This window comes from Lonchura striata, chromosome 17, assembly GCF_050655825.1.
Source record: "Lonchura striata isolate lonStrDom1 chromosome 17, ASM5065582v1, whole genome shotgun sequence".
Lineage (NCBI taxonomy): Eukaryota > Metazoa > Chordata > Aves > Passeriformes > Estrildidae > Lonchura > Lonchura striata.
In genome coordinates, this window is record NC_140719.1 from 4,305,136 (window position 1) to 4,321,447 (window position 16,312).

The following is a 16,312-nucleotide window of genomic DNA, read 5'->3' on the forward strand; positions in this document are numbered from 1 at the left end:
CATGCCCTGGTAAGTGGAAGGAGTTAATTTCTCCTCTGGAGAAAATGCAGGGCAAGAGGTTGTTTCCCTAGCTGTGCTCTTTTTGGACAAACATTCCCTTCTATTGTGGTGTTTTATTTGAAAAAAAGTCCTGGGAGCCACATGCAGGGAAGCCTAGGCAGGGGTGCTCCTCTTTTTCCCACCGGTGAAGTAGGTCATGGAGACCCCAGAAGGGGCTCCCTGGTGAAACAACCACTGAAGAGATGAGCAGGATGACAGACAGTGGCTCATCAGTTGTCTCCAAGAAGAGATTCCTGTCTCTGGCTGATTTTCCACCTCCTTGGGAGGAGCAGCCCAACAGCAGCACAGCTTGCTTGCTGACCTCCCACCAGCCGGGAGGGCAGAGCTGGAAGTGCCCGGTAGCTCAGCATGGTGTAGGTCTTCTCCTCCCAAAACAGCCTGCCTGGGAAACTTTATCTCACTGCCTGCAGGCTGGAGAGCAGGCGATGAAAAATCCCAAACAGTGTCAGAAGAACAAAAGCGAGGTGCCTGGGAGGGGACCGACCCAAACCAGCCCCATCAAGACAGGAGCTAAGGGCACAACTGAAACACGAGGGATGTGAGAGCTGAATTGAGGGGGGTGGGGAGGGGTAGGATCAACGTTTGGGAGCAGAATTTATTGCTGGGCAGGGAGTTGAGACCAAGTGGGATCTGCACAGAGTTGTGAACGCTTACCAGCCAGGCGACTCATGCTCAAAATATCTGCTGCTTCCCTGCCACCCAGAAACCAAGTGACCTCCCAAGGAGGGGAAGCACTTTGTAGCCCAGTGGGTTGCTGTTTTCTGTGCTAAAACTGCTTGATGCAAAGGGCAAATGGTCAGAGATGGGCAGCTGGTCACACATCTGATGGATTTTCTCCATGGAAGGGGAGGTTTTGTAGCTTTTTGGAGATAAGTCTGCTTTCACAGACTTCCCTGGGAGCTGGATCATTGTGACTGGGGAATTAGACTTGCCCCAGCTGGCAGTTTAGAAACCCCCATCATGGAGATCACACAGGTGGAGGGCTGAGCCATGGAGCCCATCACATATCTGGCATGAATTCAGCTTCCAAAGTCTCCTCTCCCAAAACACCAGCAACATTCCCGGAGCTGAATGAGACGCCTGGGAGAAGTGAGGAAAACCACCTTCTCCTTGGATCTTCCACACTAAAAGCGAGATGCTAAGTCCCAGTTTATTACATTTATAGGGTAAAAGGGGGAATAATAACCCATCCAGGAGGGCTGTGGGGTCAGAGTCAAGGAGGCAGCAGGAGAAACTCGCTCCTGCAAAGCGGCTGCCGACACCTGTGGCAGCAGCCGTGGGGCCGTGGGGCTTGGCTCTCCCAGTTATTTTCCCATCTGAGGCCTTTGACTGCGACCAGATTTGAGGCCAGGCTGTTCAAATACAGCCCTCCCTTTGAAGAGGTTTATGAGTGGAGCATTACAGGAGATATTCCAAAGGGAAAAACAATGAAAGGTGAGAGAAAAAGGAGCTGAATAAAAATACTCCGCATACCAAATCCTTCCAGCACAGTTTGCCACCTACTTAAAAAGGCACAGTTTTAAAATACACATTGGGTGTAAAAGCCAAAAACCTGGAGGAGACATAGGGAGGGGCGAGTCCAGCTCTGTTAATTCCAATACCAGATGAGGATGTATTTTCATACGGTTGTAGAGAGAGTTAGACACATGAAAGAGACTGCTTTGCTCCTTTTCTTTCAGGGTTACATACTATGTGGCAGATGTGTCAGTCTTTTAAAGCCCCTGCAAGTTTGCCCATAAATGTCCAACATTTATGCAACACCTGTTTTTCTCCCAAAATGTCACAGGACATTTTAAAAGCTTTAGATTTATCATCTTTTCCCCACAGCAGCCATTGCTGAGGTGACACATGGTTCACATTTAAGAGAACATAGCAACTCCACACATTATTTTGGGAAAGGGCTGAAGATTAACATTGCACCATGTGAAGATTCAGGAGTTAACAGTCGAGTAAGAGCTGGCTTCAGATCTTTAGTGTCCACAAACTGTCAAGACTTAAGTTTCACTGCAGTCCCACTACCCTCCCAAACACACTTTGGGCTGCACACAGTGCTGTGAACAGGCTGCCTGAAAGCAAAGTGCTTCAAGCCAAGTTTGCTTTAAATCCGAGCCCTCGTACTTAATGTGAGACTTTGCACGCCCCTGTTTTGTTGCCCTGAAAATGCACAAGGGACTTCCATGCTTATCCCATGTTTTCCCTCTGCATTTGAGCATTAGCAGGGAATGACCTTGTGGATTCCGTCAGCGAGCGGGGAATGGAGCAGTGTGACTTATCTGACCAAGCACCAACTAATCAGCACTGCTGCTTAGATAGGAAATAATGAGTATTTGCCCTGCACTGTTCACAATCAGGCTGGAGAGCTTAAAAGAAATCATTAAAGGCCTCTTTTGAATGCTGCAAGTGGCAACGAATAAATTCAGTCATAATCTGGGCATAAATTTGAGGCAAGTGCAGTCAGAAAGCAGGAAAAAAGAGACATTCATCAGCTTAATTATTTGTTGTGCGCTAATTGATGAGCGTCGCCCTGCAGCGGGCGAGAAGCCAGGGCTGGCACAGGGACAAGTGCCACCCAAGGAAGCGGGGACGTGGGCAAGCTGTGTGGGGAGCAGGGGGCTGATGGCAGATCTGCTGCTGGGGCAGGGGATGGGGCCGTGCTGCTCACAGCTTGCCCTGTTCATGACCCAGGAGCAGCTTTGAGAGACAGGAAGGCCATTGCCAGCCAACCTCCAAGGGAGAGAAAGCTTCTGTTGTGTATCTGGAGGGGATAAAGTCTTCCGTGAAGGACAAAGCAAAATCCCATCTCCTTTTAATCTTCCTCCCCTCCTGACCCAGCACAGGTTGCCAGCTCCCTTCTGCCTGGCTGCTCTAGGAAGCTGCTTCTTGCTTTGTATCCTGCTGCAGATTAAAGAAGATGCTATTTTCTAAAACATTGCATACGTGACACTGCCAGAGTGAGGGAAATAAATAACCTGGGCATAACTGGCTGTCTCTGGGCTCTTGGCCACGGGTGAGGAGCTTGTGGGGTGTGCAGCATTGCTGAGAGAGGCTCTGGCTGTTTCCTCTGATTCATTTCAGGAAATCTTCTCTCCAGTAACTGTCTCCTCCACTTCTTTTCTTCCCCTGCCCTTTTATAAGTTTTCCCTAGACAAGACTGTCTAGAAAGGCCTCACAGAAATCAGAAATTCTTTCTTTAGGCTCTGCTTACGTACTTTGTTCCAGACTGGGATTGCAGATTTACCTGTTTGAAGGTCCTGCAGTCTGATCCCTGTAGATTTAAATACACTGAAGTTGCTGTTTTAAATTTCCCTCAACTTCAGCCAGTTGTAAGGGTGAACTTTCATCTGTCTTTCCTCTCTGCCTTTCCTTTTTGTTGCATAAGGGATAAACCTACAGCTCCCGTGAGAAAAACCTGCCTCACTCAATTATCACTCAGGTTTTCCTTCAACTGCTTCGCCCCATAGCACTTGGTAAAAAAAGAGAAAAATTGTCCTGTCCCTTCAGCCTCTTGACATTTCTGTCCAACACCTTGGAGAGGAAAACCAGCAAGTGCCTTGGCGGAAAACAAATGAGGGCTTGTGGTAGATAGAGGGCTGTGTGGGATTTATCCAAAGCTTTGCTTATCTAAAAGATAGGCCAGTTATCAAAACCTCTTCAGAGACTTTATGGCCGAGAATTCAAGGCCTAAAGAAAGGAGCTTTGAACTGAGGGGCTGCTGCTGGCTCCAGCAGGGATTTCCAAAAGCTGTCCCTGTCTCCTCAGGAAGGGGAGGGATGACTCTGCAGTCCTACCCCTAAGCCAACAGAAATAACCACTTCTTGGTATTTGGGAGAAATAAGCACCTTCTCCCAACTCTCTGACTGCAACACAGACCTTCTTAGGCAATCTCAGATCTTTCTTCATTGCCACAACATAGTTTTGAGGCATTAGAAGCTTAAGTGACCACCCCAGCTGAGGAAATCCTCTTTATCCAGAAGTACTGATGCTCCTGCCACGGTGCTGCTCCTAACTACTCGCCTGTCCCCAGCTGGGTGTGTTTGTCAGCTCTATAATTAGCCAGGGAGATAGAATGAATGGTGGGTGAGCAGGGAGGAAGGCAGGGTACAATGCTGAGTGTTGCTTCATGCCTCTGGAAGCGGCTGAGCACTCCAAGCACGCGGGTTCTCCCCAGCGTGTGGGTGAACTCACTTCCCCACCAGCCCTCGGTCACAGGCTCAGTGGCTGTAGCTGTTTGCCGTGTGAGAGGAGCGTTTCCAGTCAGGGTTGGTTGGGATGGGAGCTTATTTTGGGGCTCAGAGCTTGGTTTCATAATCCTTCAGGGAGGCGTTCCAGGCGTCAATAAATTAAAAGCAGTGATGGTAGCAGCACATGTTGCCTATCCTGAGAGAACTGTTCTTGGCTTCAAGGGACATGGGACTTCCCACAACATACGGCATTCCCAGGGGATGTGCTGGTGGAGGGTGTTTGCTTTGCTATCCGACCTCACTTCATTAGCAAGTGTTACAAAAAACAGCGAACAAACCTTCCCTGCTCCACCGCCAGCTATTTGGCCTCTGGGTGGTCTGGCTCCTATTAAATCTTTGGTGATTATTTAGACTAATTGCATTCATGTTTGCACAATCAGTAGCATGAGAGTAGGAAGCACAGCTGATTGCTGAGCAACTGAGCTCCGTGTGGTTTGGCAAGCGGGCTCCCTCGCTCTGCTCCGCGGGCAGGCGGGGATGCGGGATCCATGCGGGCTGGGCTTTCCCGGGAATCCCTGCTGGCTTTGGGCCATCCTGCTCCCACTGGTTCTGGTGAGGCAGCTCCCAGTTTGCACACGATGGAGAGAGCAGAGCATCTGTTGTGTTCAGCTGAGCTACGACTCGATACGCCGCACTTTCTGGTTTCACTGGGGGAATGTTCAGTTTATGGAGGGGTAGTTAACAAAAACTCAGGCTTTTAGAACTGCATGTGCTGCATGGAAAGGAGGTTTCCTGCCAGCTTTGTCTTCCCAGGCCCTCTGGAGCAGTGCCCTAGGTGTGAACCCACATACCAGCACTCAGAGCTAAAGGGGGGTCGCTCTTGCTCCGTTATCTTAAACTGGTGACCTCAATGCTGAAAACCACTGGGAAGACCCTTCCAAGATGCGTTTTTATCCCACAAGGGCCTTGTCAGGGAACAGAATAGTCCCTGGTGTTTGAGCTGGGCGGCTCTGGGGAGGCACAGGGCTGTGACACTCAGCACAGGCTGCCACACTTATCTCCCAGGCCACGCTGCCCGCCCCGGCTCTGCCTGCAGCAGGGCCTCCTCAGCCCCAGTGAGGCCTGTCTGGGAGATTTCGCAAACACTTCAGGGCTGAAATCTAACAACAGCCTGTTTCCCAACACTTTGCAGCCCTCCTCCCCTGTTCCCCCCTCCCTGGGCCCGATCCTGCCTGCCCTGGTGCTGCTGAACCAACCCCAGGCACGGGCAGAAGGCACAGCCAGGTCAGCCTGATACCAGACTCGGTGAGGGACAAGCTCACAGCCTTTGCAGAGCTGTTTTCCATCCCTCCCTCTACCAGTCTGGGATTTCTCCTGTCAACATTCCCACCAATGGCCTACAGACTGGCCTTTCTCAGCAGGGATCAGCCTTGGGATGTCACCAGCCTCTTCAGATAGGTGCATGTAGTGAGGAGTTATGACCTCTCACTCGTTCCATGACCTGCATCCCAGCTCTGCATTGCTCTGTCGCATTGTTGCCTTTGTTCCCACAGCTGGGAACAAATCTAGCCCTGTTTCTAAGAGGCAGTTTGACTTTATCCAGAGTCTCATCACTCTCCCATGCCTTGGTGGAGAAGGAAGTCTGAGGTCATGCACTGTGCAGCAATGGTGGTGAGTCGGTCGAGGTGTTTTGGATCCCCCGTGAGTTACACCTGGGTGTCTGTGCCAGCCTCCCGCCCAAGCTGTGAGCCCACACCTGCTGCCCTTGCTCCTCTACGTTCAGAGCAGGATGTGTCATGTCCTGCACACTCCAGCTGACAGGAATGATGGAGGTTGTATCTCTTTTCTCTTGATGATGGATAGTCTGTGGTCCAGTGTGGTTCTGGTGTGACTCACATTCCCCTGAGCGCTGTTGATCCAGTGCCATTACTGTTCTGGATCATCTCCAAGAGCTTTGTGCGTAGGTGTGCGGAGCTGTGCTCTTCACTTATGTCTTTTTCAATCTCCTTTAGCTGGTCTGAGGATACAGTATCTTGCATTACTTTATCAAATGTCAAAAACAGGCTCCAAGTTTAATTTTTAACTTTTTCTTTTTAGCTTTTTCTTCTCACCCTCCTAGACTTTTTCTGGGTTTTCTACATGGGGAGATGAACACAGGTGAAATGCAGGGCTTGGTGTTTTGAAGGAAGAGGATCTGACTCCTTACTCCTGGCTCTACCCTGGGTCTATCTGGAAATTCCTATGCAGGTCGTGTATTCTGGTAATGAGTTGGGCTTTCAGAGACCTATTTAAAAAGAAAAGAGGCAGTTAATCTTGGAGTATGTATATCTGGGTTCCACACCTAAATGGGCTATCATTCAGTGAAAGGCTCAGCATTTATTATTTCTAGCACATCCAGCAGCTCTATTTCATGGCCGTGTACTCCAGAGGCTGTCACTGTGTGAGCCCAAGGCAACAGACAGCCCTTCTTCTAAGGGCTTTTACAATTTCCTTGAGCTGGGTACTTCAGACAGTCCCAGCAGATTCTGTGTGTGGGTTAAGTTCCCTAAATACCTATGGAAATCAGGTCCTTGGGGAACTCAAATGTGTATTTGTTATAAAAGTTGTTTAAAGTGGAAAACCTGGTATTACTGCTAAGTTTTTGGAGAATTTTGTCATGTCTAATATGACTGTGTCTGTGCTTATTACCATAGAAATCTCTGCCTTTTCACATAATAGGAAACTGATCTCTGGAGCTCACTGCCATAAGACAAAACAATTCATCTGGACAATAGCACAGTAAAAATCAAATTGCATAAAAAGCCTCCATAAGGGACATAAAGTGAATAAGACTGATCTGATCAGGAAGAAACCCTTCTCCATCAGGCTACCCACTGCTGGGAACTGCTGCTGAGCCACAAAGCTGTCTGCTCTGGGGGCCACAGCTCTGCCTCAGAGAAAGCTTCTGCTCTTCTATCCATGACCACTGTTGGGAGACAATAAACAGCCAGACATTTCTTCTCTGGTTGCTCCATCTCCCCAGGAACTGGCTGTAGTGCAGCAGCAATCCTGTCTCGTACGTGCACCTTTTCAGGTCGCTCCAGGGCTGAGCACAGCTTGTGAGAAAGCAAAGAGGAAAACAAGGGATTCACGAGGAGAAATGGGAGGAGAGAGACTGAAGGAGGTAGAGCACTTGAGGCAACATCAAACTCATGCCAGTTTGGGTGTCTAAGGCTGCTGTTTCAGCAGAAAGTAGGTGAGGGGAATGTGAGCTGGTGGTTTGGAGACAGAGCCATGCAGACCTTTCTCTCCTGGCTCCAATGTTCCTGCAGGTGAAATGGGAGCATGTTTGGGATCTCTGTGCCTGCAGCACATCCTGCTTAAGCCTGGACAGCAGCAGAGACTAAGTGCAGTAGGCTGTCACCACTAATTCCAGACACTTTACTGAAATGCCCCAATTGGGTGTGTAGCTGACCTGTGTTCAATGCAAAGTGTGGATCCATCTTCCCTGTCTCTCCTCTGAATGAAGGGGCTACTTAATCTCCTTTTTCAGGTTGTTACAGGCAAACACAGGGAACCCAGGCCAGGGAGAGGAAAAACTTGATCAAGACAAATGAAAGAATCAGGTTCCCAGGTCTCGCCTCCAACCAGTAGCTTCATTGTACATCGGGGAGGATTTTTTAAGTCAAAGTCATTGCCAAATCGAGATTGAACTGAATGATTCAGGATTAAAAAAAATGAAAATAGGGGAAAACTCCAGGCATACTTAAATGTTTTGTTTGAGCATTTTCTAAGTGAAACAAGTTTTTATTTCAAGACATAACTTTTGCTGTGAAGTAGCCTTTTTTATTTGTTTGTCTTGAAAGGAAAGGTCAAACCTGAAATGTAGCAGATAATCTAAACCAAAATGTTTCCTTCTACACTGAACAGAAAAACTCAATTTTTATTTTGCATGTATCTTTTTCCTTTCCAGTATTTTAACTCAGTCATAAAACAATCCCTCCTCAGCCTCCTCCCCAAGCCCCATTGTTTACAGATTTCTCTGTTTTCCTATCTAAGAATATTCATAACACTGTGATATGAGACAGTCCTGCTCAGGCTGGCTTCTGTTGGATCAAGTGACCCTTAAGTTCCTATTGTTTTCTGCAGTTTATAAACTTATTCAGTTGCCAGTTATTTGGATTCATTAGCTTCTAACTGTTTGGACTCTTTCTTCTCTTTGCAATCCCCATCTTTGTGCAATTGTAAATTCAGATTATTCACTGGTTATTTAGTTCATAAGTAACCGAGGCCATAGCTCGAAGAAAAGACATCACCCTATTCCACCTGGAGGGTCAGGTCTTCTGTGAATGGAATCAAATGCAAAGGGGGGAGGCTCTCTAAGCCCTGATTTGGTGATGAACGTTGGCTATTTAGTGTCTCTGTCAGCATGTCCCTGCCTTAGGCTACCCAGTTGTGAAATAAAGCTCCACACCCCTCCTTCCCAAATCGTGTGCGTCAGGAGAAAGGCATCCTGGAGAGGGACAGGCAGGGACTCGTGTGGAAGGTCTAGATGGAGATGACAGCACAATGCTGGGCCTGCATTCCTAGATGGGCTGTGGGTGATGCATAGGGAACAGGCAGACTCAGGCTTCGTAGCCTGGAGAAAAGTGTTTGTGAAAGGGAGAGTGAGCGTGTGGCAGCAGAGCCAGGGGGAGCAGACACAGTGTGTGCAGCCCTTGCTGGGAACATTGGAACAGGTTGTGGCACTGCCTTGGAAGGAGTGTAAAGGAGGGGAATGAGGTCATTTGTTCAGTCTGTGCAGATGGGAGAAATTCTTGGGAATTCACTTCAGGGCAAGTGAGACACTTGTCCTATTACCTTTTCTGCAGGTAAATAGTATGATGCAAGAGGCCCAAGTCAGCTTTCAGTGGGCAGGCTTCACAGGCTGTTGTTTCAGCTCCTTCCCACACTTCTCCAGCGGGGTCACAGAGAGATGACAGATGGAGAATGCAGCAGTCTCCCCCTGCATTCCTCTGCTGAGCCTCAGTGTCTTTTAGCTGGGTCTCCTGACCTCAAACACAAGAGGTGTTCCAGGAAGTCTCTGCTGGACTTCAGCTTCACTGATCTGTGAGACAGTGTTTGGTTCTGCTCCTGAGGAACTGAACCCAAGAACATTCACAGTCAAGTGCACAAATGGACTTAAATAAAGCAGCAGCACCCAAACCACAGACCCTTAGGAACCTCTGAGCAGCACCAGCTCAGCATTAACATAAATCACTGTAAAAAATAACAGAGTGAAGATTGCAGCTGATCTCTGAGGATTTCACCCCAGAGACCTTTTTTGTTCTCCAGGCTGCTGTAGGTGTGTTCCTTCCTTCATGCCTTTGTGTTTTTGGCTTCTTTCCCAGGTGACACCGTTTCCTATGTCCTGTGACCTACAAGGAGAGTGTGCTTGCCGGGACCCCAACGCCCAAGAGCACAACCAGAAAGATCTCCGTGGCTTCAGTCTTGGGTAAAGCCAAGTGACGTGGAAAGGAGGACCACACTGCTCAAGGCAGGCTAGGAGAGACACCACATCCCTTTTGGTATCGTTTTTAACATTTAGCTGCTCAACTGGATGGCATTTCTGCACCAGGGACCCTTAGAATTCAACCAGTCTGCCTTTAATTTTTGCCCAAGGAGAACTCAAAGTAGGGGTTTATGTATTAATTATATCATAAATGGTGATCATGAGAAAAAAAAAAAAAAAAGAGTCAAGTCAAGATGACTTTCATGTATCAAAACAGCATGTTATGCCCACCTAATTTGAACAGTTCATATCTAGATTCAAGGCAAGAAACAAACTATTTATGTACACATATTTATAGAAATAAGTAGAGAAAGAGAGAGAGAAAGAGTGAGAGATTATGATCAACACAAAAACACTTTCCCCTCCCCAGCACTCACAACTCAGACCGTTCGTGGAAGAGGCTGAGCTCTTGGAGGACTCCAAGCTGAGCCTTTTCTGATGCTGAATGCCAAGGTATCGCATGCTCGGGGCACTATGGTCGGGGTGGGATCTCCACAGGGCTGGGCCTCTTGGCAAGTGACTTGACAGGTACCCAGCCAGCTCGAGATGAGGGATGCATCTGCTCCTCACAGGAATGCTACTTCCATCCAGGCAGCTCAGCAGACTGCAGTGGCTTTTCTGTACAGCTCCTCCTTCTCCCCCTGCCCTCAAAGAGCCAACAAAAAGCCCCCTTGTAGCCTACAGGGCTTCTGGGCGTTTCTGTGTGGAGTTGGGCAGGTGGTCCCGTGGTGGAGTGAGGGAGTGGGGAGTCTTAGGACTGGCATTGAGGAACATGGGTGATTGCTTCTGACGAGCACAGAGAGGGGAGCTCACACCCACACTTGTCATTTGAGCATGTCTGCTGCTGCTACTCCTGCTGCTATGTCCCATACAAATAGTTTCCTTACTGTGTCAGGACAGGGTGAAAAACAACCCCATGCAACCAAACAGTCTGCCTTAAAGCTTACCTACAACCTGCCTTTCAAACCCTCTGGTCTCTTCCTCAGCACTGGGGCAAGAAAACAGGACACCAGCCAGCCAAAGGAATCTGCTTTCTGGTCTCCACCCTGCCAAGTGGTTCTCCAGGCCTCCTCCATCCCACTCTTATGGTGATCTGATTCTGACAGCTGCTTCATGCTCCTGTTTTCTTGGGAGAGGGAAAGAGGGGGAGGAGACATCTGCTCTGAGGAAAGGCCCATAGGAGACAGTATTAGAATTTCGGCCATATTTGTCAGTATTTAGCTGCCAGATCAGTGGGTCGGACACTTGGCATAGACCAGGAGCCTAGCTGTTTGTAATCTTCCAGAAAGAAGGGCATTAGCTGCAGCAGATCTCACACTTCCCTGTCATCCTCCTGCTTCAGCCCAGAGGGGAGCGTGTGCCAGACCCTCAGTGATCCCCCTCCTTACAGGGCTCATTACATTGAGATACCCAGGGCATCCAGTGCTGCTGCTGCTGCAGCCCATCCCAGGGAAATCCCAGAGATCTTTCCAGTGTGGCTTGGGCATGTGCTCCAAGCTCCTGCTAAGAAGAGCACACATCCAAAAGAGCATCCCTCCCAGTGTTAAGTTTGTTTGCTCCTTGGAACTGTTGTGACTTGCACGATCTACTGGGTAAAGTAAAAAAGATTTTTTTTTAACTCCTGCTTTAGGCACTGGAGCAAGGTAGATGGGTAAGGGCAGGGGTCATTTAGGTGCAGATGTCATGGAGATAGATGTAAAAATGATTTGGAGAACTAGAAATGGAAAAATAGTATAGTAGGTGCAGGGAGCCAGGTTCTAGCTACTCATTGTTGGGGTTGTTTCTATTGGAATAAACCAGAGTAGAATTTCAATAACTGAAGTAAAGGCCTGGAGAGGGGATTGTCATTATGAAGGTGAGGAGCTCTCTGTTGTGAAGCTCCAGCTATTCCCAGAGAAGGCCTGGCCGTGGGAGCTGTGTGGACGTTTCTGCTCCCTCTGTGCAGGAGTGTCCTGGAAAGGGAGGTGCAGTGGGATCGGGGCTCCTGCCATGGAGTTAGACTGAACATCCCCCAGTTTAGAGAGCAGTGGCATAAGCTTCCACTTTTGCCCTTTGCCTTCTAACTAATACGGGAAGTAAATAACTGTGCAAAGGTTGCTGCTTCCTTCTGGTCCCTTTGCCCTTCCCTGTTTTGTTGGCAGTTTGTTCATGTGCCACCCAGACTATCAGAAGAGCTCACAACCTCAAAAGCCTTTCAGACTGACAACACTTGCACATCCTGAATGAGGCATCCTGGCACGATTTCCCCTCTCCATCCCACCTGGGTTTCATCCCAGCAGGGAGCCTCAGTTCAGCTCCTGAGTGCATCCTGAAAATGCCCTTCCCAGTGCAGAGCCCAGGATGGAGGAGATTTCCCATCTGCTTTCCCCACTTGGACAGTGCCCAGGAGAAACAGGTCTGTACAGGCATTATTGCCACTTGCTGCTGTGGGCTCACAGGAGCTCAAGCCAGCTGAACCCCCCTGGCCAGCCAGGGCCAGCCCCTGATTGCTGAGCTGGAGACCTCAGCTCAAGGCAGAGTGGCTTCTCACCAGCACAGCCTCACTCCTCAGCTTCCCTCCTGCAGTCCTGGTGTGCCCCAGCTCCCTGTTCCACCGGCAGGCTTTCCATGCTGCTATTTGGTTTTGATTTTAACTACTATGTTGGCACTGTCCATCTCCTCCAGTAGGTCTGATAGGATCAGGAGTGGAAAAAAGTTCTGCTCTGAGTCATGTTAAATCCAATGGTTTGTTGTTTTTGGTTTTCCAATGGGGCAAATCCCCTCTGCATTTTCAGGTGCTGTACCAAGCACCCAGAGAGATGCCAAGAGGGGAGCTGTGGGGAATGGACACATGCTCAGGTCTTGTCCCCTGTGCTTCCAACCCTGGGCAAGGCCAGCTGGATCCTCACATCATCTACCACTTATGGGCCTCAAATGCCCAGTGGAGCCCTAGAAAAACCTTCCGTGACTGTGGTGGCCAGCGGGTGGAAGGTGAGAGGAACATCAACCCCCACTCCACCCGCTGAGCCAGCGGCACAGGACAACATCAAACCAGAAACTTGGGGGAAGAGAAGAGGCTGCTGATGCTGGTGAAATTTAGCTGCTCATAAAATCCAGTTCACATTAGTGCCAAGATTTTCTCTGTCACAGACAGTGAGCCAGGGCTGCACCTTATGTGGGGCCAGCAGGCTGTGGGGGATGTCCATGGCCAGCAGGAGGGAAGGCTGGAGCAGAAAGCGGTGAATGGTGCACGGTGGGGTGGGAAACTCCAATCAGCTGCTACCCCTCTCCCTCCCCACCATCTCGCAGAAAGGCTGAGCTGGTGTCCTCCTGCTTTTCTTGCATCTTCCGCTGTCACCCCCAGGCTGAGAAAGGAGGATGGCACCAGAGGATTCTTGGAATCGGGTTCCAGCTACCTCCCTTCTAGTTTCAGTTTCACTTGGTTGTAACTGTCGGTTTGTTTTAGGTTTTACCTGTGTCTAAGAAAAAAAAGAAAAAAAAAGGGAAAAAAAAAAAAAAGAGAGAGAGAAAAGAAAGCCCCATAGCCAACAAAAGGTTTTTTTGCTGCAAGTGATTCAAATGGGGGAAAAAAAAATAATGTGTGAGGCTTTACAGAGAGGAATAGGAGAGAAAAAAAAGAAAACAACAAAACCCATAAAAAATGGAGAAAAGAAAAAGAAAAGAAAACCCGCATAATCCAAATCCAAGAAGAGCAAAGCCTATTTTTGTGTGTTTGAAAGGAAAACACCGATTCTGCCAGCTGAGTAGAGAGCTAGATACTAAGTGTAGATTTCCCTAGAAGTACCGTGAGGTTTTATAACATTGTCTGGTTTTGTTTTCCTCGTGTGTTGTGATAAGTCCAGGAACTAAGGCTAAGGGGTTATCCCCTGGTATATTGTTGTTTGTGGGGGGAGGGAGGGGGTGGAGTTTGTTATTTTTTTTTCCAGATTATTTTTCTAAGTGTGTATTTGTGCTTATTTTTACGTTATCCAACTGTACATACTCATTTAATCAGTATTTCACTGTGCTCTAATTACTGCACTCAGAAGCACTGCACAGTCTGAATCCCGGAGAGCTGTGAGAGACTGGGGTGAAGGGGGAAGGAGAAAGCTGCTACCTGAGCAGACAGGTAATTCCCACTTTGGGGAAGCGGGGTGCTGACCACCACCTTCCCACATTCCAGCCTGTTGTGCCCATTAGAAGACAGTAGGAGATGGGGTGAAATCAGCCAAGGCTGGGATGCCCAGAGGGGTTTCAGAGCTGGAAGTCTGGCCTTTGAATTATTTTGGATGCCAAAATTCCCAGTCTTTCAGCAGCATCTGGAAATTCCCAGCCTTTCAGCAGCATCTTGCCCTCCGCTGCCCAATCCCTGGAGGCCCCAGTGAGAGTTGATGGGCATGTTCATATCACTGGGAGAGGACCACATGCCTCACAGAGATATGCTCTAGGTATCTCTAGATATCTTTATGGTTGTGGGCCCCATGTTGGTCTCAGTGGTGCAGCTGAGCTGATCTGTTTTAGATTTTTTCCATGTTACTCATCCTCTGGGGAGGGCCACTTCCCTGCTGAGGGTGCAGCAGCACTCCTGCCTCTGGGTGACCTTATATGGTGGGCGTACCAAAGCCCCAAGAACAGTCTCCTTTCCCTGGAGGACCTTGACCACTGAGTTCAGTGGAAGCATGAGCAGAACATCAGCAGGAGCAGGTCCAGGTGGCCCAAGATGTATTTTCCTTGGAGCTATGGTCAATTTGGGCAATAGGGATTTGGTGTTGGGCTGTTCCTGCCACCTGGGGGGGTTCAAACCCCCCTGTTCCTTTTAGCAGGAGCAAAGCGAGGCTTAATGTTTTGTTTCTGTCTTCATTTGGCAAACTGTGTTTTCCCCTTTTCACCGGATCTACACATCCAAGATTCATTAAGAATGAGAGTCACTTCCTCTGAGGCCACACTCAAGAGCTTGGGTTGGCTTCAGGTGTTCAGTGAGGAGTCTTGGTGCTACTTGTTGGTAGTTCTAGTCCTGTTGGGTCGAGATGCGGAGCTAACGAGTCCAAGCTGTCTTTGGTTCCCATTCTGGCTTAGTTTTTAGTCTTTTGGTTTTTTCCTTCTTTTGGTGAGGCCACATTCAACCACCAGTTTCCATCTTCTGAGTGCAAAGAACCAGGGCTTTAACAAAACATTTCACCAGCAATTCAAGAGGGAATCGGAACCATTGTGGAGTTTGCATTGTACGGCCTCTGTAATTACGTACCTGTCTGCAGATGAGAGGCTGAATTTTGCTCCCATCAGGTCAACACAGGTTTTTGTTGTTGTTGACTTCACTGGGAGCAGGATTGAGCCATTCTATATATATAAATATATATAAAAATATATATGTGATATATATATAATATTATATGTGTAATATTATATATATATCAGTGTAATATTTACAAATAAAACTGTGATCTCGTCTAGAGAAAAATGTATTCATATTACCAACTGCTCTTCCATATTTATGTATCATATTGTATCTTTTTATTATAATTATTATGATTATTATGGTTGTTATTATTATTATTATTATTATTATGGAATCTTTCTTGGCACCTTTTGGAAGCCACGTCAACCAATACTCCAATGAAGTGCTGAGGATCTATTTTCACAAGAATTCTACTGGTCTACTGTATAAAAGAGAAAAGAAAAAAAAAAAAAAAAGAAACAAGCAAAATACAGTTCAACCCTTAATTCTGTACCTCACGCCTGTACGTTTGCTGCTCCAATTTTGGGTTTTATTTTGCGTTCGTTTGTTTTTAACGGATCTAATTTAAGTCTCCAAGCAATATATAAAGATGTAAATAGTAAAGCTTATTTATTAAGATTGTCATCTTTTTTAATTTATATTTACACAATTGTTCATCTAATTTATTTTTTTTTCAATACAGTTTTTAACAGTTGTCCTTTTTTGGTTCATGATGTTTTTTAAATCATTTTCACAGAATTTCTTTATACAGCTTTTTTCTCTTTCTTTGAATAAGCAACAGCTTCCTCTGGTCTTTCAAAACAGGTCATGTTTCACTCAAAAAAAAAAAAGTTATGTCAGATTCATCAGAAATATTTTGCCATTGTTGATTCCTATACCCTAAAGTTCTATATTATATAAATATATAATACCTTGTATGCTTAAATATTTAACTGTGTGATTTTGTATATATCTTCATACACATGCTCACACACATATGAGGGTTAATGTCCCCAGATGTTGGGAGAACAGAGAATCAGAAACACAAACAATATAAGCTTGTATTAAAGAGTTCTGAACTGGACCTCTCGCTCTTGCCACGTCTCCTTTGCTTGCGGTCGAGCGGGTCCTGAGCAACGCCCACAGGGGTACCCAGCCTGGCCAGTGAGCGGCTGTGGGGTCGCACATCTGGCTGCACAGCTGCTCAGCATCCTGCTCCAGCTCTTTGCTTTTGGGGCAGGGGGTTGAAACCCGCTGTGTTTTGCCAGGGGGGCTGCAGTGGATGGAGGGAGGCAGCGCTGGCCAGGGCCCTGTGAGGCCGTTTCGCCTCCAGTGGGTTTGGCTCTG

At 47.7% G+C, this 16,312-nt stretch overlaps 1 protein-coding gene across 4 annotated transcripts in view; it reads left to right on the forward strand.

The window, feature by feature from the left end:
* PAPPA (pappalysin 1) overlaps positions 1-16,049 on the forward strand; it is a 180,975-nt gene extending 164,926 nt beyond the window's left edge. For 3 of the 4 annotated variants that reach the window (XM_085594030.1, XM_085594031.1, XM_085594032.1), the window contains exons 22-23: positions 9,611-9,714; positions 10,142-16,049. In XM_085594030.1, coding sequence (XP_085450156.1) covers positions 9,611-9,714; positions 10,142-10,199 — 162 coding nt within the window. In that variant the 3' untranslated portion in view covers positions 10,200-16,049. Of the gene's footprint in view, positions 1-9,610 lie in introns of all 4 variants that reach the window. The other variant, XM_021551415.4, reaches the window with a different exon arrangement.
* Positions 16,050-16,312: the final 263 nt, after the last annotated feature.